General features: G+C 45.7%; 2 protein-coding genes across 10 annotated transcripts in view; one reads left to right on the top strand and one right to left on the bottom strand.

Moving 5' to 3' along the window:
• NCF2 (neutrophil cytosolic factor 2) overlaps window positions 1–22482 on the top strand; it is a 36659-nt gene extending 14177 nt beyond the window's left edge. Inside the window, exons 4-15 of the mRNA XM_010368946.2 lie at window positions 1142–1276; window positions 2473–2580; window positions 4920–4979; window positions 6602–6645; window positions 8436–8577; window positions 8795–8863; window positions 10006–10081; window positions 11768–11793; window positions 12213–12364; window positions 12491–12602; window positions 17966–18143; window positions 21830–22482. Of these exons, the coding sequence (XP_010367248.1) occupies window positions 1142–1276; window positions 2473–2580; window positions 4920–4979; window positions 6602–6645; window positions 8436–8577; window positions 8795–8863; window positions 10006–10081; window positions 11768–11793; window positions 12213–12364; window positions 12491–12602; window positions 17966–18143; window positions 21830–21942 (1215 nt within the window). The 3' untranslated portion in view covers window positions 21943–22482. The remainder of the gene's footprint in view (window positions 1–1141; window positions 1277–2472; window positions 2581–4919; window positions 4980–6601; window positions 6646–8435; window positions 8578–8794; window positions 8864–10005; window positions 10082–11767; window positions 11794–12212; window positions 12365–12490; window positions 12603–17965; window positions 18144–21829) is intronic.
• A 1323-nt stretch (window positions 22483–23805) lies between these two features.
• Window positions 23806–26573, bottom strand: part of SMG7 (SMG7 nonsense mediated mRNA decay factor) — an 88238-nt gene continuing 85470 nt past the window's right edge. For 5 of the 9 annotated variants that reach the window (XM_030936435.1, XM_030936430.1, XM_030936432.1 and 2 more), the window contains one exon: window positions 23806–26187. In XM_030936435.1, coding sequence (XP_030792295.1) covers window positions 26074–26187 — 114 coding nt within the window. In that variant the 3' untranslated portion in view covers window positions 23806–26073. The remainder of the gene's footprint in view (window positions 26188–26573) is intronic. The other 4 variants (XM_030936434.1, XM_030936431.1, XM_010368938.2 and 1 more) reach the window with 2 other exon arrangements.

Raw genomic sequence — 26573 nt, 5'->3', positions numbered from 1 at the left:
CGCTACATGAACTTCTCTCTAGGGTTGCCTAAAGTCTTGTCATGACATGGCAGCTGGCGCCTCTGAGAGCAAGTGACCCAAGGGCAAGACAGAGTGTCAATGTCTTTTATCATCTAGCCTCAAATGTCATACCCCCTCATTTCCATAATGTCCTATTTAAAATATTTCTTTCAGTCAAGCCATTTTTTTAGATCTTTGTAATGCATCCAAACGATTATTTGATTCTGTGTGTATATTGTGAAGCATAATAATAAACACTCAAGAACCACAGCCCAACTCAACACCTGGAAAAGCATGACTACTGTTGCATTTACCATTCCCTCCCCACCCCAGGCGAAGGTGCCCCTGGCTTCTGTGCTAACCTTTGTCTTCTGGGTTCAAGCAATTCTCCTGCTTCAGCCTCCCAAGAAGCTGGAATTACAGGTGCCTGCCACCATGCCCAGCTAATTTTTGTATTTTTGGTAGAGACAGGGTTTCTCTGTGTTGGCTAGGCTGATCTCGAACTCCTGACCTCAAGTGATTCACCCGTCTTGGCCTCCCAAAGTGCTGGGATAACAGGCGTGAGCCACTGCGCCTGGCCTGTGTTGCTACATTTGTCTTTTACTCACATGGTCTGGGCCAGGTTCTGCTGGTGCTGGTACAGGAGGTTGCATCTTGATCCCTCTTCCTGCCCTGTACCTGTCCAGTGTTTAAGCCTAGGCGCAGTGGCAGGAGCTGGACTGGAAGGCAACACACCTGTATTTTATTCCCAACCCTGTGTCTGCCTCTAGAAGGGGCCTTGAGCAAGGCACTCTTTTACTAAAGCAACTCACACTAAAACAACACAACAATTCTTCTTCTTTTTTAACCGGTTTGAACACACTGTATACAATAGTTCTTGTCTGTTCCCGACCTATTTGGTTGTTAGAAGAGTACACATGATGTTGCATTTATGCATTCCATGGTGTTTTCTTAACACCATGTTTGTGTTTGATGTACCTCAATAGCAAGACTAACTGCACTATATTTTAGATATTCCCAGGAGAGCTGAGGAAGGGAGAAAGGCTACCAGCAACACTCCCAGAGTACACGTGTGAGCCCTTCCCTGGCACTTTGATTTGGAGTAGTCTCAAATTTTATGTTGCGGTCTGTACTTTTCTAGGTGTTATATAACATTGCTTTCATGTATGCCAAGAAGGAGGAATGGAAAAAAGCTGAAGAACAGTTAGCATTGGCCACGAGCATGAAGTCTGAGCCCAGACATTCCAAAATCGACAAGGCCATGGAGTGTGTCTGGGTAAGCGTATTGGTGATGCACATGGGGAGAGGATTTCACTGGATTCTCATTTGTCTCAGAGGACATGCCATTGAGAAGCCATAAAAGTGGTGCTTTTACTTTCTGTGAGTCTGGGTAACACAGATATTAGGGTATAGTTCCACTTAAGATCTTGAATCTGTGCTGAGAATCTGAGGCCTAGAGTATGGGATGGCAGAGGCCTGGCATCACACCACCCTCGCAGTGGGGCTCCTTGGCAATGCAGAACAGGATACTGGATGCTGGAGCGGTGCTGCACAGACTCTAAGCACTGAGAGGGCAGACACCATGTCTGCTGGATCACCACTGAGTCCTCACAGCCTGGCACAATGCTAGGCACATAACAGCTCTCAGCAAAAATGTTTTGTTTTGTTTTGTTTTGAGATGGAGTCTCGCTCTGTTGCCCAGCATGGAGTACAGTGGTGTGATCTCGGCTCACTGCAGCCTCCACCTCCTGGGTTCAAGCAATTCTCCTGCCTCAGCCTCCTAAGTAGCTGGGATTACAGGCGCATGCCACCATGCCTGGCTAATTTTTGTATTTTTAATAGAGATGGGATTTTGCCATGTTGGCCACGCAGGTCTCGAACTGTTGACCTCAAGTGATCTGCCCACCTTGGCCTCCCAAAGTGCAGGGATTACAGGCGTGAGTCACCACGCCTGCCCAAAAAATGTTTTGATTATGTGAATGAGTGATAAAAATTATCCATCGTTCAAGCATATTTGTGAATAAGGCTAGCTTTAAATCTGATTTTTAAAACACAGAGAAGAGGACTCAAGTCAGTCTTTATATGCCTATCCTTGTCAGCAAACACTCATCCAAGGGAACACTATCATGAGCCTTGCTTAATCCTGGGCCAGCCTCGTTGCGGTGGTGCCGTCTACACCATTAGAGAACCCCACGGACACCACACAGAGAGGGAGAGGAGCAGTTCCTCTGGGAAAAGAGGGTGCTGGGCATACAGCAGCAAACAATGTCCACGTGGCCTCGCAGCAGAAGGTGGTATTCAAACCAAGGGTTCCTACCTTAACACCCTAGAGTAATGACAACACTCATTTGGAAAAAGTGCTTCTATGTGGTTATCTCAATAAATTCTTGTATCTATTCGCTGAGGGAGGCAGGACAAGCATCATCACCCCCATTTTCAGATAAGGAAATGCTATTGTTTTCTGTGTTACAGAAGCAGAAGCTGTACGAGCCAGTGGTGATCCCTGTGGGCAGGCTATTTCGACCAAATGAGAGACAAGTAGCTCAGCTGGCCAAGAAGGATTACCTAGGCAAGGCGACGGTAGGTGGGATCGCTCAGCTTCCCCCCAGTCTCCTGTGGCCTGGGCCATGTGGAGCAAGGTGGGAGGGACTCTTGAGAAGAGGGCAGCCTCCTTGTGGCTCTGTCCCTGGGATGGCAACAAGAGACTTGTTTATAGGACAGAGGTTTGGCTGAAAGATAGGCAACCACTTCTAGTTTATTTCTTCAAGCTGCTCCCATTCCTCCCTTCCACCTTGACCCTGGGTGAGAGTCACAGGGTTCCTCACAGGATGCTGAGTCTTGGGGACTGAGCCAGTGGAGGGAAAACACAGCCATGAGGAGCTCACCAAATGTGAAGAGAGGGCCGGGCAGGGTGGCTCATGCCTGTAATCCCAGCGCTTTGGGAGGCTGAAGTGGGAGGATCACTTGTGGCCAGGAGTTTGAGACCAGCCTAGCTAGTGGAGAGGCTGAGGCGAAAGGGTCGCTTGAGCCCAGGAGTTCAAGGTTACAGTGAGCTATGATTGCACCACTGTACTCTAGCCTGGGCAAGAGAGTGAGACTCTGTTTCTAAAAAATAAAAATAAATATGGAAAGAACATGTTAGGGAAAGAGATCAGCATGGGATCCTCTTGGATTAATGCTCCTTGTAGTTCACGTTTTAGTGGGCTGAGTCTTTCCCCACTTCCACAGCCCTATGTTTAGACTATGTCTTAAATTGCACTTCTTCTAAATCCAGGTCTTGGCCGGGCATGGTGGCTCACGCCTGTAATCCCAGCACGTTGGGAGGCCGAGGCAGGTGAATCACGAGGTCAGGAGATCAAGACCAGGCTGGTCAACATGGTGAAACTCCGTCTCTACTAAAAATACAAAATTAGCCAGGTGCTGCGGTGTATGCCTGTAGTCCCAGCTACTTGGGAGGCTGAGGCAGGAGAATCGCTTAAACCTGGGTGGCAGAGGTTGCAGTGAGCTGAGATCACACCATTGCACTCCAGCCTGGGCAACAAGAGCGAAACTCCATCTCAAAATAATAATAATAAATTCAGGTCTTAAATTGTTTCAGACATGGTCTGAAGTGAGTCAGCAGTGCCCTTCCAAAACCACATTTGACTTTGACACATTCTTAGGGCTAAAGTTGCGCAGTAGTTGGGTAGCTGGGTCTAGCATAGTAGCAGAGGTCAAGAAAGCCTGGGTGAATGGAAGCACTCCAAATATCTATCAACAGATGAATGGATAATCAAAATATGATATATCCATGCAACAGAATACTACGCAGCCATAAAAATGGAGTGTGATTCATGATACAACAAGGATGGACCTTGAAAACATCATGCTATGTGAAGGAAGCCGGATACAAAAGGCCACATGTTGTACAATTCCATTTATATGAAATATCTTGTGCAGCCTCTAAGCACTGAGAGGGCAGAGACCATGTCTGCTTGATCACCACTGAGTCCTCACAGCCTGGCACAGTGCTAAGACACATAACAGCTCTCAGCAAAAAGGTTTTGATTATATGAATGAATGATGAAAATTATCTATAGTTTAAGCATATCTGTGAATAAAGCTAGCTTTAAATCTGATTTTCAAAACTCAGAGAAGAAGAGGGCTCAAGTCAGTCACAGACAGCAAACCGGTTGTTGCCAGTTTAGGGGAAAGGGGGTGTGGACACACCGCTTAATAGGTACAGCGTTTTCTTCTGGGATGATGAAAATGTTTTGGAATTAGATAGAAGTGGTAGCTGCACAGCATTGTGAATGCGATAAATGCCACTGAATCATTCACTTTAAAATGATTAATTTGGGCTGGGCGTGGGGGCTCATGCCTATAATCCCAGCACTTTGGGAGGCTGAGATGGGTAGATCACCTGAGGTCAGGAGTATGAGACCAGCCTGGCCAACATGGAGAAAACCCATCTCTACTAAAAATACAAAAATTAGCCAGGCATGGTGGCAGGCACCTGTAATCTCAGCTACTCGGGAGGCTGAGGCAGGAGAATCACTTGAACCTGGAAGACGGAGGCTGCAGTGAGCTGAGATTACGCCACTGCACTCCAGCCTGGACAACAGAGCATGACTCCATCTCAGAAAAAAAAAAAAAAAAAAAAAAAAGGATAATTTGACGTTATACAAATTGCACCTCAATAAAAACATTTTTTTTAAGAGAGGAGAAAGCAAGCCTCTGTTAGCAGGGGTGGGGTGAATACTCGTTTCCTCAGTTGCTGAAATCCTAATCCAGAGGATCAGGAATCTAATCCTTAGTTGCTATCCATATCTGAAACCAGGCTCAAGTGAGAACTGGTCTAGGGCATGAGCAAGGAGGGAGACCCAGAAGAATGGAAACAGTGCTGGCAGAGCCTCACACCCTCCTGTCCTTGATTTCAGGTTGTGGCGTCTGTAGTGGATCATGACAGTTTCTCTGGGTTTGCCCCTCTGCAACCACAGGTGAGGAAATCCTGACCTTCTCCATGGACCTAGGTCTCAAGAGCTTTCTGTGAAGCATTCGATTTGAGAGGCTATGTGTGCTGAGCTGCCTTATTGAAAGGGCTCCTTCAAGTGGCCCTCAATGCAGCTGAGGGATCTGCCTGCCCTCTCTCAGTCCTGGGTTCCATGGCTGGTAAGGAAATAAGGCAGTGTCAGGCTTCACACCAAGTCCTCTGAAGCTAACTCTCCTGCTTCCCCACAAATGCCAGTCTTCACGTCTCTAAAGAGATCTGCTGATACTCTCTCTGAAGCCTCAACCATTCTCTCAGGAAGGTGAAACACAAACTATGGAAGGCTTGTTAACAAAGCCTCTTCTTGAATACTGGGGCAAGTGGGGAACCCTGTGGGGCCTGGGTCTGAGGTTTGGGCTCTCCTGGCTCTACCTATCTGCTCATGTGCAGGCGTTTCCTTCGGGAACACAGGCAGGGCGCTGAGAGTGAATCCTTTCTCTGTCCAAACTGGGCTTGGAGAGGTGGGCTCAGATGAACTGGATGACAGTGGATCTAAAAATGCAGACAGAGATTCCTTGTAAAGGGAAGAGGGGAAAACACATTGAGGAAAATAGAAACTCTGTGGCAATGAAACTGTGATGGTCAAGAGCATTGGTCAGCACCAGCAGAGGGCGGGTTTTCTGAGCAGGGACAGGTATGTTCCAGATCTAGATTCCTTGATCTCCTTCTTCACAACAAAGCTGATGAAAGCCTTGCTGAAGTCCCTTGAGCTTCAGTTCAGCCAGAGGCCATGAAGGGAACGCAGCCCAGGTCACTGGATCCCATAGTATTCAATGTAGAACAGGGGAGGAGATTCTTGCCCAGTCAGTGGAATCCTCTGTCAATTTTAAATACTCAAAAGTGGCCAGGCGCAGTGGCTCACGCCTGTAATCCCACCATTTTGGGAGGTTGAGGTGAGCAGATCACTTGAGGCCAGGAATTCCAGACCAGCCTGGCCAACATGGTGAAACTCCCATCCCTACTAAAAATACAAAAATGAGCAGGGTGTTGTGGCACATGCCTGTAATTCCAGCAACATGGGATACTGAGGCAGGAGAATCACTTGAATGAGGGAGGCAGAAGTTGCAGTGAGCCAAGATCACAGCACTGCACTCCAGCCTGGGCGACAGAGTGAAACTCCATCTCAAAAAAAAAAAAAAAAAAAAAAAAAAAAAAAAAAAAAAAAAAATTAAATTAATTTAAAAATACTCAGAAGTGTCATGTGACATAGTAGACATTAATTACAGAACAGAGCTTCTGGAAACTCTCCTGGGAAAAGGACAGAGCTCAAGGTCAAAGCATTCTTGTGACACCATGTTGCTGTGTGACTGCTATCCTCCAGAAACTAGCTCTGGCTCAAAATGAATTGCTGTGCTAGTGAAACCTACACCTGGGGAGCTGGTGGGAGGTGTTATTTCCCAGTGTTTAGTCAGGGTGACTGCGCCCCCTTCCTAGACAGTGTTCCCATCAGTCAGAAATGCATTATTTGATGTTCTGGTCTGGAAGAATGCTCAAATTACCATTAGCCGTTTGTTGTCTCTCCCCTGCTTTCCCTCATTGCCTTTTCCATTTTAACTTCTGAATATTCAATAGGCAGCTGAACCTCCACCCAGACCGAAAACCCCAGAGATCTTCAGGTAAGTTAGATTTAAATCCATATGCAGAATATCTAAGCTCCAAGCCTGAACTGATGGCAAGAGAGGGAGGGAAGAAGAGCTGGGGTCAGAGTCTAAATCCTGTGGAATTTTCTAGAATGTCAGGTTTCTTCTAGAATGTCAGGCTTGAAAGGAATGTTTAGAAGAATGTCTTCTAGAATGTCAGGCTGGAAAGGAATGACATGCGGGGATGGGAGTCTTGACCGTGGTGGAGCTGGCCATCAGGGCCTGGCTGCAGCTACATGGTTCCAAATGGCCCTCTGTCCACATGCACAGCCACCCACATGGCAAGGGGTTGTTGCTGAGGGGCAGTGGTGTCCTGTGGAACATAGCTACCCTGGGCACCAGGATGCTGACCTCGGGTTGGAGATCAGTTTCGCATTGGCTGCGGTCCCCACTGACGGGGGCAGGCCAGAGCTCTCCGGAGTCAGGAATGTAGAATGGCATCCTTTTTCCTGTGTAGGCGTTTTCCACTCCCTATCGGCACATGCTTTCTGAAGAAGTAAAGAGGAAGGACTCAAGAAAAGGAAGTCCTTCTTCTGTAAGATGAAAAACAAAGGGTGTCATAACCTACAGCTTTCTTAAGAATTCTCTCGAAGTGATGAAGCAAGCCTCGTCCTCCCACCCAAAAAGGAGGTTTTAAAAAGTGATTGGCTAGGCGTGGTGGCTCATGCCTGTAATCCCAGCACTTTGGGAGACCGGGGCGGGCGGATCACTTGAGATCAGGAGTTCGAGACCAGCCGGGCCAACGTGGCAAAACCCCATCTCTACTAAAAATACAAAAATTAGCTGAGTGTGGTGACATGTGCCTGTAATCCCAGCTACTCGGGAGGCTGAGGCAGGAGACTCACTTGCACCTGGGAGGTGGAGGTTGCAGTGAGCCAAGATCACGTCACTGCACTCCAGCCGGGGCAACAGACCAAGATTCCATCTCAAAAAATAAAAATAAAACTAAAAAGTGACAAAAGTACCAAAGCAACTACAAAAATGAGGCGGCTGGATGAGCTCAATCCTAAGCTCCCTGTTAGCTGGAAGGGCCTGTATTCCCTACAGGAATAGACACGATGTCTGGAAACAAGGAAGGGCTGAGGGGAAAGTAACAGAGTGGGGAGTAAAGGGAGGGAAGCCTGAAACCTGAACACCAGCCTCTCAATCACACGTTCCAAAGTGACGCCAATCAGAGCCTCAGAGCCTAAAAGCATGAAGTCAGACTTAAGGGAACTGACACTGCACCACAGCAGCTGGGCAGTCTCAGAGCCCTCTATGTGCCTCCCTTACGCTCCCTGTCACCTACCCTGCTCACCGTCTCCCTACCCTGGCCCAACACTGGCTCTAGGTGGTTTCTCCTCCCTCCTCTCCCACCGGTCTTTCTGGCCCAGCTGGCTCTCACCTGACTTCCGTTTTGTGCTGTTGCCCTGACCACAGTCACCTGATCCACCCCAGCCCAGTCTTGGGAGCTGGCCAAGATGACCCAGCCAGGGACCTTACTCCTCAGAGGGGAAGGGAGGGCAAGGATTATAAGTCCTCACTAGTGTGTGGCGTTATTGTTTTTATTCTTGTCCCTCTGCATATATGGTTATGAGCAGGTGTACACCAGTTTCTTACCGAGACCTCTCGGGAGCCCCGGCAGGCTCAGCGTCACCTCGGCAGTTGCAGTTAGATGTGGAGTTAGAGCCAGGCTGGAGCCAAGTCCCTGAATCCAGGTTCACTGTGTTTGCGCCACGGCACTGTGTGAGGGGATGTGGGCTGGATCTTGTGTCTACCCTCTGCAGGGCTCTGGAAGGGGAGGCTCACCGTGTGCTGTTTGGGTTTGTGCCTGAGACACAAGAAGAGCTCCAGGTCATGCCAGGGAACATTGTCTTTGTCTTGAAGAAGGGCAATGATAACTGGGCCACGGTCATGTTCAACGGGCAGGTATGCAGAGGATCAAGGGGTGGTGCGACGGGCGTGGGATCCTGGCAGCAGATGCAGTCTTTCTGTGGAGCGGTATCTGCTGCCTTCTTTGCAGACCGATCAAGTTCTTTTGTCTGTTCGTCCTCCCTTCCCCAGGACTCTGGGCTGTTCTGTGGTGTGGGTACTGATGAGCACATCTTTATCTTTTCCTTTCTGATTCTGTGGTGCTGCACTGCAGAAGGGGCTTGTTCCCTGCAACTACCTTGAACCAGTTGAGCTGCGGATCCACCCTCAGCAGCAGCCCCAGGTAATGTGATGCCAAGGCCTGGCCCATTTCCTCTCACCATTTAGAGATCTCTCCCTGGAGGGGAGAAGAGCAGTGTAAAAGAGGTGCCGTCGGGACCCCTGGAGAAAGACTCACTAGTCTTGAGCCCGCCTTGAGATGGCACCAGCTACCCAGAGCTGAACCTGGGAATGAGGGGAAAAAAGCCCAGGTGTGCTAAGTTGGAGGCTTCTGTAGGTCCCATTGGGCCCCCCACCTCTGTGACTCTTCCTGGTTAGAAGTGACTTGGGAAGCAAAGCCTACAGTAGATGAGGGGGTTAGGTCTTCCCAGGTGTGTCTGCTTCACCTGGAAGAATAGTCAATGTGTTGGCTGGTACAATGCCATTAGAAATAAAACGAGGCCAGGTGCAGTTGCTCATGCCTGTAATCCTAGCACTTTGGGAGGCTGAGGTGAGAGGATCACTTGAACTCAGGAGTTCGAGACCAGCCTGGGCAAAATAGAGAGATGCCACCTCTATACAAATAAAAATAATAAAATAAGATCTGCCTTAGAGCTTTGAATCAGAGTGGGCCTTGCCAGCCACTGCTTCTAAACTGCTGCTACTCCCTTCCTCACACTTCAAAAGTTCTGTCCTTCTGCCAGGCCTAGAGAGCTGTCTTTATCAGATCTGAGCATCCCTGTAAGTGACTCAATGGCAGTGGGGCCTGTCTCTCTCTAGACTGTGCAACCAGTTGTATACGAGTTTAGCCCTCCCTGGTCAGAGTCACCCTATCCAGATGCTTTGAAAAGCTTCAAATGCCGTGCAAATGAGAAGTGGAATTTTTCCTTTCTCAATGCCCTCTGCAGCGGAGACAAGAGCTCAGTCCTCCCGCATGTCCAGTGGATTTCCAATACGGCTGAAAGAGATGCTAAAGCGGCAAGGGCCTTTTAGCGGGTTAGGATTCTTCTTTCCACTATGATTTTCATTTTCATCAGGCCAACCTTGCCTCCTCTTTTGGCCAACATTTCCTTCGTCTTCCCCAAATGTCACTACCATTCCAACTTTTAGGGAGTTATTTGCATCTGGCTCCTTTTCATGGGGTCTCTGTAGGGGCATCTCCTCACATCCACCCCTGCCTGGGAACTTTGAATGAAGGTTCTGACCATCACTCCCTGTTGCCTTCAGGAGGAAAGCTCTCCAGAGTCCGACATCCCAGCTCCTCCTAGTTCCAAAGCCCCTGGAAGACCCCAGTTGTCACCAGGTGAGTGGTCCTGGAGCAACACTCTAGGTCTGGGCACAGGAGCATGCCAGGCTGCTTCCTGAGTTCCTCTCCCCGCCTTCCAGGAAATTCTGGTTTCTTCTTCTCCCAATATGTCACTCAGCTAATGACCACGCAGCCCCAGAACCCTCCTTTCCTGCACCACCCACCCTCCCCCAAACATGAAATCAGTGCCCTGTCTCCCTGCCTTCTGCAGAACACTCATGGGGCTTGGGTGAATGCAGCTGGATCCTGAGTGACTCATGTAGTCACGAAATCCCTTGATCGTTAGGTACTAAAACCATATCTCAGGAAGAAAAATTGAAGTTAACTATACATGCTTACCTCAGAGGGGCATGGAGTGGCTGTTTTCAAATGTCTGAGGCACTGTATCTGGAAAAGAAATTGCTCTGTGGAGCCCTGGGACTGAACAGAGGACCAGCAGGCAGATGTGAAACGGAAACGTTCTCTCCGAAAGGCTGTTTCCTAGTGTGGAGAGGACTGGCTTGGGAAGTGATGGGCTTTTTATCGCTTATGCACTTGAAGCCGATTCTGGATAAGTGCTTGGTAGAGACGCACAGAGTGAGTGGCCGGCCGGATTCTAGATCAGTGACTGCCACACGCGCCTGATCATCAGAATCACTCGGCATGCCCTTCCCCCATTTTTATTTTGAAAAATGTCCAACCTACAGAAAAGTTGACAGTAGAATACAATAAACATCAGAATCTTTCACTTAAACTCACCAATTGTTAACATTTTGCACCATGAACTCGCCCTGCTCCATTCTATTTTTTTCCCCCGAGCCAGTTGAAAAAAAGTTACAGACTCGTGACACTTCACCCTACACAGCTGCAAAATACATTCTCCTGCATAATCACAATAGCATCATGGTATCTAGGACACTAAACATTCATATGATAACATTATATAATGCATATTCCATATTCAAATTTCTCCCATTGCTCCTGCTCAATGTCCTTGACAGCTTTTTTGTTGTTATCTTTTGTGTAGAGGCTCATCAAGGATCACATATAAACCTAGGAAGATTTTGTGGATACAGGGTCCCAGGCTTCGGGCTCTGATTTTTTAGGACTGGAATGGGGCTCAGGAATTTGTATTTTAGAAAAAAAACTTCCCATGTGATTGTAATGATCAGCTAGGTTTGAGATCAGTGGTCTTTTCTGTCATGTACCCCCTATGGTAAATATCTTCATGCATGCTTCTCTTACATCAATTATATTAGATTAATATATTAATTAAATTAATAAACTTTAGGAAACATATACAAAAATAAAGAATAAGATGAGGATCAGTGGTTCTAATAGTTCTTCCTGTGGCCTCTGGCTCACCTTGCACTCCTGATTTTCATTGCTTTGGATCCTGTGGGTTTAATTGACCTTTGGGTTCCCCGCTAACCTCGTGGATTGGTGAGGATACGCTGGTCCTTTGATAATTACCTATAGGCTCCCTAGAAGCAGAGACTGAGTTTGTTCATGTGTTCATGACCTTCATGCTTCCCCAAGGTGAGACTTCCCCACAGTTTACTAAGGTTAATAATTGCCCCACAGATTAAAGGGTAAGAGGGTGGGGACCCTATTTGAAGAGGCTTCATCTGTGTGTAGCAGGGGCTGGCCAAGCGTGTTCATTCACCATCTTCTTTTGTTTTACTCCCTACTTTTTCCAATCAGGTCAGAAACAAAAAGAAGAGCCTAAGGTAATATTTTTCCCTCGTACTGTTTCAAGTGGTAGAAGATGGGATGGCTTGGGCTATCAACCACAGACATGTCTGTCTGGGTTATAGGAAGAGCCCCAATGGAAGGGTTGAACCAGTTGCTATCTTACAGGGTCCATGAGCTAGGGACCCTCTTGACAGCCTCCTCCACTATCATGTACACACTTCCTACTACCCAAGCTAGTGGGCCAGATCTTGCTCAGTAGAAGTTCCTGTCCAAGCAAGGGTTGGGCTAAAGGACCTCTGAAGGCCTTTTTGGCTACTATGAAACCAGTTACTTATTGGCCTCTCCCCTGCTGCATGGGGTAGCCCCTGTGCCAAATCACCAAGCCTCAGTGATACAGGATGTTGAGAGAAAGCCTCAGACACTCAGGAGTTCTCTTTTCTTCCTCCCCACTCAGGAAGTGAAGCTCAGTGTTCCCATGCCCTACACACTCAAGGTGCACTACAAGTATACGGTAGTCATGGAGACTCAGCCTGGACTCCCCTACAGCCAGGTCCGGGACATGGTGTCTAAGAAACTGGAGCTCCGGCTGGAACACACTAAGCTGAGGTGACTTCCATGCAGGCAGCTGTGAGGGGAACAGTGGGGACCTTGTGCTGGCCTGGAGGAGGGAAGAGGAGGATGGATTTCTAATGATGTTCTTTGACCGGATTCTTACTCATTATTCCCACCCAGCTATCGGCCTCGAGACAGCAATGAGCTGGTGCCCCTTTCAGAAGACAACATGAAGGATGCCTGGGGCCTGGTGAAAAACTACTGTCTGACTCTGTGGTGTGAGAACACAGTGGTGAGTGCAGTGAAGGGCATCTAAAGTTCCATTTCCACTGAGCCACTTCCTCAACGATTTGACATTTATCAAGCACCTTCTGTGTACTAGGCACTATGCATGGTTTTGGGGATATGGTGGGTAACAAGTCACAGCTCTGCCTCCCTTTTACCTGCATCCTCACCCCATTTGCAGCAGGGAGAGGGTTTCTCACAAGAGAAAAGCAGGCCCAGCAGGGCAGGAGCTCACAGAAAGCCTCCTGCCCCTCCACTGGCTCCGTGCCTGACTGTGTCAAACATCCCATCCATAACTGTCAAACAAGGTTGGAATGAAGTCATAGCTTAAGGCTCAGCTCATAGCCATTCTTCACCTTCTTTTCTTTTCTTTGTCTTCCTTCCTTCCCTCCCTCCCTCCTTTTCCTCCATCCCTCCCTCCATTCCTCCCTTCCCTCCCTCCCTTTTCTTTTTTCTTTTTCCTTCCTTCCTTCCTTCCTTCCTTCCTTCCTTCCTTCCTTCCTTTTCCTTCTTCCTTCCTTTCCTCCTTCTTTCTCTTTCTTTCTTCTTCTTCTTTCTTTTTTCTTTCTTTCTTTCTTTCTTTTCTTTCTTTCTTTCTTTCTTTCTCTTTCTTTCTGTCTTTCTGTCTTTCTTTCTTTCTATCTTTCTCTTTCTTCTTCTTTCTTTCTTTTCTTTCTTTCTTTCTTTCTTTCCTTTCTTCTCTCTTTTTTTCTCTTTCTTTTCTTTCTTTCTTTATTTTCTTGCTTTCTCTTCCTTTGCGTTGCTTGCTTGCTCTCTCTCTCTCTCTCTGTCTCTCTCTCTCTTTCATCTTGCTCTGTCACCCAGGCTGGAGTGCAGTGGCACAATCACAGCTCACTGCAACCTCCGCTTCCCAGGCTCAAGCAGTCCTCACACCTCAGCCTCCTGAGTAGCTGGAACTACGGATGTGCACCCCCACATACAGCTACTTTTTAAAATGTTTTGTTTACAGTATATATAGTCTCACTATACTTCCCAGGCTGGTCTCAAACTCCTGGGCTCGAGCAATCCTCCCACCTTAGCCTCCCAAGGTGTTAGGACTGCAGGTGTGAGCCACTGCACCTGGCCAACCTTCTCAAGCTAACATGAGGAAGAACACTTTCACACGAGGGTGAAAGAAAATAGCATTTATTTCACCAAGAGATAATTTGGGTAGCACCCTATTAACAGCAAGTATCTACTGAGAACTTCCCACGTGTTAGATACTGTGCAAAGTGCTTTTTTTTTTTTTTTTTTTGAGATGGAGTCTTGCTCTGTCGCCCAGGCTAGAGTGTAGTGGCGCGATCTTGGCTCACTGCAACCTCTGCCTCCCAGGTTCAAGCAATTTTCTGCCTCAGCCTCCCGAGTAGCTGGGATTACAGGCATCTGCCATCACTCCTGGCTAATTTTTGTATTTTTAGTAGAGACAGGGTTTCACCATGTTGGCCAGGCTGTTCTCGAATTCCTCACCTCGTAATCCACTTGCCTTGCCCTCCCAAAGTGCTGGGATTACAGGCATGAGCCAATGTGCCCAGTGCATTCTGTGTGTTAGTTCTTACAATCCTCATAACTCTGTGAGGTAGACATTATTTTCTCATTTTATAATTTAGGAAACAAGGCAAAGAGAGGTCACGCAACTTGACCAAGATTAAATAGCTGGTTAGTAGTGGTGTCGGACTCAAGCAGATGTTTTGATTCCAGAGCCTGCCTCTATTCCTAACTACCCTGCTGTACTGATGGTTCCAGGGCACGTTATCTTATTAGCCTGAGGTCTTATTAGCCTGAAGTCTGACTTCCAAGTAAGAACAATGGGAGTCAGGTGAAAAGTTAGAGGCTAGAAGCATTAATAGAATAAAAAGGTAACACTCCAACTCTGTCTCTTGGTCTCCAGGCGAAAAATTGCCATTTCTTTTTATTGTTGACATTAATTCCCTCCCCCAGCTCTAGACCCAGAAAACCACCCGTCTGCCTTCTGTAAATATACTTTTTCCTTTTACATAATTTCATGCAAGTGGATTGTATAGTGTGTATTTAGTCTTTTTGTTTCACTGGTCTCATCCTTTTGATTGCTAAATGGTACTCCAACTGTATGGATACTCCATTCCGTGTATCTGTTCACCTGCTGGTGGACATTTGGGTTGTCTGCTAGTGACATTCCTCAACAAACACTTGCTGAGCGCCTAGGGCTCTGTAGATAGGCAGGCACATGAAGCCTCATGTTGTGTAAACTGATGGGGGTTCACAAATGGACGTACTGTGTTATGGAAACACTGGTATACTATCTAACCCAGAAATGCTGGAGGGAAGTGGAACAGGTAGGAGTTGTCTTCCTGAAGAAAATGCTGCTGAGATCATCTTGAAGCTTCACCGTAAAACAATAAATAAGAAATTAGTGAGGTGGAGGAGGAAAGGATGCATTATACAGATGGAAAGGGAACACCACAGAAGTCAGCATAGTGGGTAAAGGGACTCAGTGTTACTACTGAGGATGCAATGGGGAGAGTGGTGGGAGACGGGCTGGAAAGGCAACGTTATCATGGAAGGCCTTGTATACTAGGATGCTGCTGTGAGCAGGAAAGAAAGTCAGGTCTTGCTTTGAAAGAATGGTTATGAGGTGCTAGCCAGATCTTCCTGATGAACCAGCTCCCTTCCAGTCCTGAGGCTGGAGAGAACTCCAGATACAGCATTAATGAGGCCAGTCTCCACTGACCAAAGCTGTTAATTAGGGCTGTTTCAAAAGTTTCAGCTCTCCTATTCACCTATTTTTCTGACTTTGCATTTTTAGGCTGTCGCATTTGCAGTTACACTGGTGTAGGGAGTATCATATGAAACAGTTCATACATGAATCCTTGGGAAAGTTACCATTTTCTACCTACAAGTGGATTTGGAGATGGTAGAAATGAGCAAGTGGGAAAGCTATTCTGGCTCATCCAGGCCCAGAGCCACAGTAGGAGGCAGAGTCCTTCCTCCAAACCTCACCCTCGCAGCTGGGCAGAGGCTTCTGTTTAAAGCAAGGGGTTCTTTGGTAGATTCTCACTCAAATCAGAGACAAATGTTTGCTGGAAAAGAAAAAAACAAAGTGGGAGAGGAAGAGTGAAAGAGAACGAGCCTAGAAAGGGGCAGTGTATAAACCCGTTTAAGGTAACTTCTCCGGTCAGAAAATTGCCTTCAGGAAATACGGCCACAGGGGATGAGACTCTCTGGTGTCTCTGGCTGAGACAAAAGGCCCCAGGACCTGGGGGTAAGAGTGAGTGTGAGTGTAAGGGGTCTCTTGGAAGTCTGAAAGGTCACTCTAGGTTTTCCAACTGTCTTTGGATTAACCCCTTCAGCATCTTTTTAAAAATATTCTTCCTAGAAGGAGTTTTGCTCTAAATGTGAACTATTTCACTTAAACTTTTTTTTAACTAAAAATTTTTCCTTTGACAGGAGCTTCAATCTATTTGGTGGCTACATGTAGCCAACCCTCTTAAAACTCCCAACAATCTTTCTGCAATTTAATCCAGGCTCAGGAGTCACTGTTGAATGTTCTTTGTCACTATCCATTATTCTTGGAGGCAGCAAGGCAGGTTTTCACTCACTAGGAGAAAGAAAACGGGTGCAGTGGCTCATGCCTGTAACCCCAACACTTTGGGAGGCTGAGGCAACATGGTGAAACCCCGTCTCTACTGAAAATACAAAAATTAGCTGGGTGTGGTGGAGCACACCTGTAGTCCCAGCTACTCGGGAGGCTGAGGCAGAACTGCTTGAAACCAGGAGGCAGAGGTTACAGTGAGCTGATATCGCACGACTGCACTCCAGTCTGGGTGACAGAGTGAGATTCTGTCTAAAAAAAAAAAAAAAAAAAAAAAGAGGCCTGGTGTGGTGGCTCACACCTGAAATCCTAGCACTTTGGGAGGCTGAGGTGGGCCAGATCACCTGAGGTCAGGAGTTTAAGACCAGCCTAGGCAACATGGTGAAACCCCATCTCTACTAAAAATACAAAAAAAAAAAAAAAAAAGAAAGAAAAGAAAATGAACTAACATTTATTAAGCATCTACTCTGTGCAGGAACACTTACCATTAACCAAGTCTAAATATTTTTACATATTTAGAATAGTACTGCCACAGAGTAAGTGTTCAATAAATGCCAACTACTATTATTCTATGTCATCTCACTGAATTCTTCTAGCCTCAATTTCAGGTGAGGTAACTGAGGTTCTGAGAAGTTACACTGCTTGCTTAGGGACACAGAGCTGGTAAGTGGTGGAGGTGGGACGCAAACCTTGGTCTGTGGACTCTCTAGGGCCATTTCCACCACATTGTACTGCCTTTCAATAAAGACAATATACCAAGGTTCAACAAACAGCATTAAGAAGCTAGAACTTGTAACACTTGGTACATACAAGCCTAGCAGCATTTCTAATGTTGATTTGTTAAATTCTATGATTTACATCTCTAGAAACTGCATCCTTCTCCTTCATTTGTGAAGCAAAAGTGACCATAATGTGGAAGAAGTTTAAGACCAGAAGTCTAAGATGTATAAGAAATGTTGTTACAGATAAAAGAAGTATGGCATTGTGCAGTGGTTTTCGAACTTTAGCAAGTATCAAAACTCCCTAGAGGACTTAAAATACAGATTGCGGCCGAGGCGGGTGGATCATGAGGTCAGGAGATCGAGACCATCCCGGCTAACACAGTGAAACCCCATCTCTACTAAAAATACAAAAAAAAAAAAAAAAAAAAAAAATAGCCAGGTGTGGTGGTGGGCACCTGTAGTCCCAGCTACTCGGAAGACTGAGGCAGGAGAATGGTGTGAACCCAGGAGGCGGAGCTTGCAGTGAGCCAAGACCGCACCACTGCACTCCAGCCTGGGCGACAGAGCAAGGCTCCGTCTCAAAAAAAATAATTACAGATTGCAGGATTCACCTTCAGGGAGTTTCTGATTTAGTAGTTTTGGGATGGAGTTGAGCTGCGGGTATACAGGCCTGAGCTCTGCCTCCTGTCAGATCAGTAGCAGCATTAGATTCTCATAGGAGTGCGAACCCTATTGTGAACTCTGCATGTGAGGGATCTAGGTTGCACGCTCTGTATGAGAATCTAATGTCCGATGATCTGAGGTGGAACAATTTCATTCTGAAACCACCCCCACCGCCACCCACCACCCACCACTGTTCATCTAAAAACTGTCTTCCATGAAACTGGTCCCTGGTGCCAAAAAGGTTGGGGATCAATTTACCCAACATCCAGTATTCATAAAGAGCATATAAGCTCTACACAAGGCTTATATGAGTTTATATCCCAGGTTCTACTTTGACATTTCACTATTTCCTTTAGTGATGGTCAATGTTCATTTGGCAGGAAATTGGGAAAATTAACAGGTCCTTTATTATTTCAGGGTGACCAAGGCTTTCCAGATGAACCCAAGGAAAGTAAAAAAGCTGATGCTAATAAACAGACAACAGATTCGCAGCTTAAGAAAGGCAGCCAAGTGGAGGCACTCTTCAGTTATGAGGCTACCCAACCAGAGGACCTGGAGTTTCAGGAAGGGGATATAATACTGGTGCTATCAAAGGGTAAGTGCTACTCCAAGACTATAGAAAAAAATTAACATGTTAGCAGAAACAAGGTCAAGGGCAGAGAGAAGAAAACATCAATAATCTACAAACAAAACTTTAGCCAGTGTTTTCAACCTGCTTCCTATCATCTAGCTGGAGGGAGAAAAGCTGAGCACTCAGACTTTCCCTATTGTTCTAGTAGCCAGGAAAGCAACAAGCTGGAGAGTTGTTTTTTTTTTTTTTTTTTTGAGAGAGTCCCCCTCTGTCGCCCAGGCTGGAGTGCAGTGGCACAATCTCAGCTCACTGCAACCTGCCCCTCCTGGGTTCAAGTGATTCTCCTGCCTCAGCCTCCTGAGTAGCTGGGATTACAGGCGCTCACCACCATGCCTAGCTAATTTTTGTGTTTTCAGTAGAGATGGGGTTTTGCCATGTTGACCAGGCTAGTCTCAAACTTCTGGCCTCAAGTGACCCACCTGCCTCGGCCTCCCAAAGTGCTGGGATTACAGGCATGAGCCACCGCACCTGGCCAGTGATAACATCTTGATTATTAAAGAGGAGTATGCTTTGGAAACCATGGATTTTCATTCCCAGAGGTAACAAATTGGCTGGAATCACTTTGCCTTTGCATCAAGCCGTACGACCTTCTGCAAACCATAGTTCTTTGAATTAATGTACTTTTCAAAGAGAAAAGTAGGTAAATTTTGCCTTAAAAACCAGCTATTCAGAACTATGCTGTGTCTCCGGCGACTTTGATTCTGTTTGGAATGAACAGACTAAAAACTGAAACAGCATGCCTGTAATCCCAGCTACTAGGGATGTGAGATAGGAGGATCACTCGAAGCCAGGAGTTCAAGGCTGTTGCCTGGGCAACACAGCAAGACCCACTTCTTAAAAGTGGAGAGTTCTAAGAATCCCTCGGAGAGGGATCAATTCCTGGGCCCACTCTCCAGAGATTCTGATTCTGATTCAGGTCTGGGACGGGGCCCACCAACTTGCATTTCTACCAAGTTTCCAGGTGATGCTGGTCTACTGCCTACACTCTAAGAAGCACCATTCCAACTCGTGGTTTGCCAGCCTAATTCTCTACCTGGACACAAAAAAGTCCCATCATAAAAGTCCTGCTCATATGCTGAGTCTGTGCACTATCAATGCAAAGGAGTGAAAAACTACTATCAATTATAACAGAAAATCCAACAGACAAAGAGAGTGGGAAATTTTAAAGTTAATGGGGGTAGGCCGAGTGTGGTGGCTCACACCTATAATCCCAGCACTTTGGAAGGCTGAGGTGGGTGGATCACTTGAGGCCAGGAGTTCAAGACCAGCCTGGCCAACATGGTGAAAACCCATCTCTACTAAAAATATAAAAATTACCTGGGTGCGGTAATGCACATCTGTAGTCCCAGCTGCTAGGGAGGCTGAGGCAAGAGAATCGCTTGAACCTGGGAGTGCAGGTTACAGTGAGCCAACATTGCACTACACTCCAGCCTGGGTGACAGAGACTCTGTCTTAACAAAATAAAAACAGGCTGGGCGCAGTGGCTTATGCCTGTAATCCCAGCACTTTGGGAGGCCAATGTGGGCGGATTGCTTGAGGTCAGGAGTTCAACACCAGCCTGGCCAACATGATAAAACTCTGTCTCTACTAGAAATACAAAAATTAGCTGGGTGTGGTGGTATGTGCTTATAATCCCAGCTACTTAGGAGGTCGAGGCAGGACAATCGCTTGAACCCGGGAGGTGGAGGTTGCAGCGAGCCGAGATTGCACCACTGTACTGCAGCCTGGGTTACGGAGTGAGACTCAGTCTCAAAAACAAAACAAAAAAAAAAGTTAATGGGGGTAGAGAGAATATACAAGTCTGTAGTAATTAAATAAAAATGAGTAGTATAGGCCGGGCGTGATGGCTCATGCTGGTAATCCCAGCACATTGGGAAGTCAAGGTGAGTGGATCACTTGGGGTCAGGAGTTTTGAGACCAGCCTGGCCAACATGGTGAAACCGCATCTCTACTAAAAATAAAAAAATCAGCCGGGCATGGTGGCATGCGCCTATAGTCCCAGCTCCTCGGGAGGCTGAGGCAGGAGAATCATTTGAACCGGGGAGGTGGATGTTGCAGTGAGTCAAGATTGCACCTTTGCACCCCAGCCTGAGCAAGAGTGAGACTCTATCTCAAAAAATATATATATATATAACATATTATATATATAAATCTATAATATATATAAAATATATATAATATAGATATAATGTAGTAATATAGAAGCAGACTGTTCCAACAAGAAAGAATGGTAACTCAGTGGGAAGAACTGGGTTGAACACCTCCCAGTGCCACTTTCTAGGTGCCTAAATCAACCAACCAGCTCAGTTGTCTTGAGTTTGGGAGAGGGAGCAGGAATAAAATGACACAACACACTAAAACAACCTTTTGGGTAGATATGGAGAGAAGCCAGTGCACTTCTTACTATGACCTACCTGTACAAGTCTAAGTTGAGGAAGTACCCATATTGTAGCACTTCAATAGAAAACAGAATTTAGCACACAGGGTAGGACAGAGGGGAGTTCAATTGCATTCAAGTTATGAGACGGTCTCATCTGCAAAGTGTTTCTCAAACTCTAATGTGCATGTGAATCACCTGGGGATCTTCCTAAATGGATTCTGACTCTGGTTTGGGGTGGGGTCTGGGATTTTTCATTTCTAATAAGTTTCCAGTCCACAACCTACCCTGTAAGTAGAAAGGATCAAGACAGTGATTTGCAGTTAGAATTACCTGAGGGAACTTTTGAAAAAACTGCTGCCCAGTCACACCACACATTAAAGCAAAATTTCTGGGGGCAGGATCCAGGCCCCAGGGCCTTAATGTCTGATCTAGATGTACAAAGACAAACTTAACTGGCTGTGTGGTCAGGTAGGTGGGCTTTGGAGATTATACCTAAGTTGTCTGATTTTTACTGGCAGAATGGCTCTGAACAAACTATTCACCTCTCTGGGTCTTCTTTTCCTTAGCAAAATATGGATACCTACAAGTTATTATGAAGTCTGAATATATTTTTTAAGTACAACGCCTGCACTCTATCAAAGGCTCTGAGTAGGAGCTATTAAAATCTTTATATTTTACAAACATGTACTAACCCATCACTAGCTCCAACTCAGCTGTTTAATGGAGTTCAGTGAAAAGAAGAAAGTTTACTAATGAACTTTCATTTTTAATATATTTAACCAATGGCATGTCCCTTTTCTGTAGTCAAAACAAAGATTCCCAACAAAGCACAGGTAAGGCACAGAGGCTCACCCCTATCACCACAGCACTTTGGGAGGCTGAGTTGGGTGGATCACTTGAGCCCAGCAGTTTGAGACCAGCCTGAGTGACAGTGAGACCCTGTCGAGGTTGGGGGTGGGGGAAGGATGGAAATTCTATTTACGAATTCGTTGTTCAATTTCTTTGACCTTATTTCTCTATCTGGTAACTTTTTGAAAAACATAATTTATCCTTCTGCATTTTGCTCCTTCATTATTATGTTAAGACAGATCAATAAGATGGTTAAACCCAGTGTTCACTCTCAAACCACTTTGCAATACTGTCTTTGCCCTGTTGATCACAATTAGGGGTGGGGAAGGGTGACCAATAAAAAATTCTGTGTGGAAGAGCCAGACAGGGTAATCTTCCTACAGTGGTTTTAGAAATCCATGTGTACTCTTCCTTTTAACAGTGAATGAAGAATGGCTGGAAGGGGAGTGCAAAGGGAAGGTGGGCATTTTTCCCAAAGTTTTCGTTGAAGAATGTGCAACTACAGATTTGGAAAGCACTCGGAGAGAAGTCTAGGATGTTTCACAAACTACAAAGCTGAAGAAAATGAAGCCCTATTACCTGTTTGTAAGATTTAGCACCCTTCTGCTGCACACTGTACTGGGACATTACAGTTTGGAAGTGTTAACTATTCCCTGTTAAAATTTAACCTACTAGACAATGATGTGAGTACCCAGGATGATTTCCTGGGACACAGCGGGTGAGGGGATGGGGACAGGTGAATGGAGGAGTTAGGGGAGAGGAGGGATGGAAGTGTCTGGAAAGGGCACCAGAGGGTCTTCCAGGTGCTGATCCTGTTTCTTGCTCTGAGAGCTGGCTACCCAGCTGCGTTCACACTGTAAACATTCATCAAGCTGTACATTTGATTGGCGTACTTTCCTGTGTCATACCGCAATAAAAAAAAATCTATCTTACAAAAACAAGACACGAAGTCCAGGCCCAAGGACTAAGTACAAATATTCCTGTTTCTGAACCATTACTATAATTGACTCTTAAGGCTTGAAGTAACCTTATTCATGAAGCATATACAAATAAACTTGTTTTCTTTTTTCATTACGTGTTGCTTAAACAGAACCTAGACTGAGTTAGGGTCTCATGGAATACAACACTCAATTCCATAGAGAATTAATAGAATTACATACCTTTGTACATTATCAGAGAGGAACATGTGTTAAGAACTCAATACTGAATATATATCACCGACATTTAAGCGATGAAAAACAGTGGAGTTCATGAAGCCAGTTGGTAAGCAGTATCTTGTTAGCTGACACTTGGTAATAGTTATGCATTGCTTCACAATGGAGACATGATCTGAGTGTTGTGCAAACATCATCTAGAGTGCACTTACACAAAACTAGATGGTATAGCCTAATACACAGATAGGTTACCAGGTATAGCCTACTACGCCTAGGCTACAAACCTGTACAGCATATTACTGTGTTGAATACTGCAGGCAACTATACCACAATGGTAGGTATTGGTGTATTTAAACATACAGAAGGTCCGAAGGTCAGCAAAAATGTATTATAATCTTACGGGAGCATCATTGTATATGCAGTCCATTGTTGACCAAAATGTTGTTATATGGTAAATGACTGCATATACTATACTAATATACGTAACAGAATGCTATGGATTTGGCTAAACCAATTGTCCAATTTTTCAGAACTAACTTGGGTGAAGGATTCTGTAACTATTAGACCTTAAGGCCTGGCCTTAATTCCTCTCCCTACCCCCTTCTTCTTGTAGCCTATGTGCAGCTTTGCTAACAATTTTTCAAGTGTGTAGGCACTTGTGAAAAGCAGAATAAGGAAGTGAACTGCAGACTGAATCAACACGTAGGTGAAATGATAAGTCGGTCAGGGTGAGCACACGGACATTACGGTTTGCTACAGCACTGGCTTCCAGTACACAGTTGGAAGACCCAGCAAGCTACCACTAGAAACTTTGGACACAACTCAAAGAAAAGAAACTCCAAAACTAAGAAGAGTAATTAATGTTGCTGCTAATCAGATTCAGTGAATTTTTACAGGCCAAAAGGATAAACTCTCTGAACTGCCTTAGTAACAGCTACAATAGGAATAAAAATGATGGGCTCTTAATTCCTTAACAGAAGTCATTCTTTTATTAAATAAAATAACTTTGATAATCGATTTCTTACTACTCATGCCTTTCCATTATAATTAACTATAATTTCCATAATTCATTGGTCTGGAATGCTACTAAAAGCAAAAATAACCCTGAAAAATATTCAAGTTCTGACCATCTATGCCTTTCCCTGGATGACTTGTGAGTAGTTGAAATTCTTGCCTTTTAAGTTGGATTTTCTTCAATAGTTGTATCTTTTAGGATAGAAAAGAAACAATCAATACACAGATCTGGTTGGAGAGAACATGGTTTAATTAAAGGCAAAGCTGATTTTCAGCAGCTGCAGGTCTTGCACAGACAGACAAAAACAAAAAACAAAATCCAGAAAACAAAACAAAACAAAAAACCAGGAAAGAAAGTTTACTACACAAAACCAGTTTCTGATAAAGATTCTCCTCCCCCTCCTCATTACTCCAGTGAGGATGATAAGGCGAGGAATCCCGCCCCAAGAGTCAGAAAACATTCCAAACACCAAATTCTCATGCAGAATGGGGCTTTAGATGGGAGCTGGGTATTATGGGAGTGAGATGGTAAACCTGGTTAGCTTGTCTAGGGCGCAAGAATCAGTGACAGTTCAAACACTGGAATGTTGCAGCTGCCTGAATGCAGAGCTCAAACACACAAACTGGGTAAAGGTAGTAGGAACAAGGCTTCGGAAGAGGAGAGAAAGATGGACACAGGGAAGGGGCTGAAGAGAAGCACAAAAGGTTTCATATTGCCATTGGGTGGGGGGCTTCACCTTTTCAGACCTTTCAAAAAAACAAAACAAAACCCAAACACCATGTCAAACTAAAAGAGCAATAATGTAAGCAGACTGGAGGGGCGGGGTGGGGGGACTCCAACCACTCTCTCTGAAGAGCAATGAGCATTATCTCACCCCTTTTCATTGCTGGGGTTGCCCAGACTCCAGTGACAACTGGGGCTCCTGATGTGCTTTGCTCTACAGCTGTGTTCCAGCTCTTACGTTCCACACTAACCCCACACACTCATACACACAACCCCTCCCCTCTGGGACAGCAGATGGGCATGTGTGTGTACACAAACATACAGACAAACGAGAGACTTCCCAGAAAATAAACCCTACCACTAGTACAGCAATTGAACATTTGGATTGCTCTCATAATTTCCCCTTAAAATATTACTTTTCCAGGAAATGCCTAACAGAAACGCTGTCCTTCTGTTTCTACGCAAGTACTTTTTCAGTCCTCTTTCCTCCTAATAAATATCAAATAAGAGTTTATTTTCCTTTCTTTCGCCTTTTCCAAAATGGACGACGTTGTTTTCTTCTGTGCGTGACGTGCACATGTCCGTGTTGCCTTGAATTTCACTCTGAAAGTGGAGGCTGGGAGACTGCAGCTGGGCAGGGGCCTGGGCCCTCTGTGGGCTATGCAGATACTGCCGCATCCTTCCTCTTCAGACTGTCTTTTGGGCCCCAACTGCTGGACCCCATGCTGTTGCTTCTTGGGGAGATGTGATGTTGTACACATTAGGAATAAAAACAATTACTAGCATACAGCATCGGGTAAAAAAGGGATGGAGGTGGGGCAGGAGGGTGGGAAGTAGAATGGGGGCACAAAAACCAACCAAACAAAAAATAACCACACTGAAAGCTTCTACCTATTAGAATGTTCCAGGCTGTGAATGGACTAGCCTGCCTTCTGCGAGACTGCTTGCTGTGCGACTGTAAAATGTACAGGAATCAAAAACGTAATTTGAAATCCTACAGCAGTCACCTGCTAGTCCAGTCCAGCACCACCACCCACACTGCATCCTCGATTGGGGCTCGAGCACCTACAGAGTGAAGGGCATTTCCTGCTGGAGTCTCCTGGCCAGAGGAGGGCCTACCAGAGCCTTCTGAGAGGCCTTGAACTCTCCCTTAGGGAACATTTCCACTGGCTGAAGAGGTCGGTTCCCCATCCTGTCACCACCAACCTCTCACAGGAGCAGTGAACGGGGCTTTCCTTGCTACACACTGACTAGAAGCACACCTGTGTATGGAAGAATTCAGTGTGATATTTTACTACTGAGAGTAATAATAATAAAAGATGTTTAAGAATAATTTCAACTACATTCTCAGTCAGCAAAGCGATCATTAATGGATTCCTATTTTATTCCCCAAAGAGGGAAAAAGGACTGAGAAGTTCCCATTGGCTTCTCCCATCTGCCTTCCCTTCTCAGCTTTCACTTCCCATGTGGCTGGGGACATGCACGATGGAGAAGGTGAGAGGCGGTGATACCAAGTAACTGAGTGAGATAAACAGCAGTTCCTCTCTCCCTCCGGAAGGCCCCGGGGGGACGGAGAGTTCCTGATGGATTTTTCTTTTTGTTGCACTGCGAACATTTCGTGCACACTCAGCGGGCTGGTGGAATACTTACACCCTCTTGACAGCAAGAAACAGAAAAGAGGGCTGCCACCTGCAGGGGACTGTGTGGGCCAGTCCTGCAAACCCAACATGCCATGGTTTATGGAGCCTTCATTCCCAAGTTGCCACTTTGGCCTCAGTGTGGAGGGTTCATGGTGCCTTGTCCCCGTTGCTGTTTCTGCTTCTGCTGCATTAACAGCTGCTCCAGAGCGGAAGGTCCAGGATGCATCATGGAACTGGACCAGATAGACTGAAAAACAGTCCAGATCTTGTCAGCAGAGGTCAAATGCCCAGTTGTCTGAAAGGGATTTGTTTTTCAATCCCAGCCAAATATAAAGGCATACATATGGCCCCAAAACCAAACCCCACTCCCCACAAAAATCCAGCTATTAGAAAAAGTCATTATAAGATTCTTAAAGCTAGTTTCCATTAAGACTGTTTTAAACAAGAAGTGAAATCACATTTTATGTCAAGTCTTTTTACTGAAACTCGGCTGTATGTGGTACCACACAGGGCATTTACTATAAAAGTTTTAGGCAAATAAAACATTTCTAAAATTAGATACTCTTGTCAGAAAAGGCTTAAACATTCCAAAATCAATCAGAATTTTCTTAACCTTAGAACGAAACTAAAACC

This window comes from Rhinopithecus roxellana, chromosome 8, assembly GCF_007565055.1.
Source record: "Rhinopithecus roxellana isolate Shanxi Qingling chromosome 8, ASM756505v1, whole genome shotgun sequence".
NCBI lineage: Eukaryota > Metazoa > Chordata > Mammalia > Primates > Cercopithecidae > Rhinopithecus > Rhinopithecus roxellana.
The sequence above is the reverse complement of the archived record's forward strand: the minus strand, read 5'-3'. Positions and strand labels throughout refer to the sequence as shown.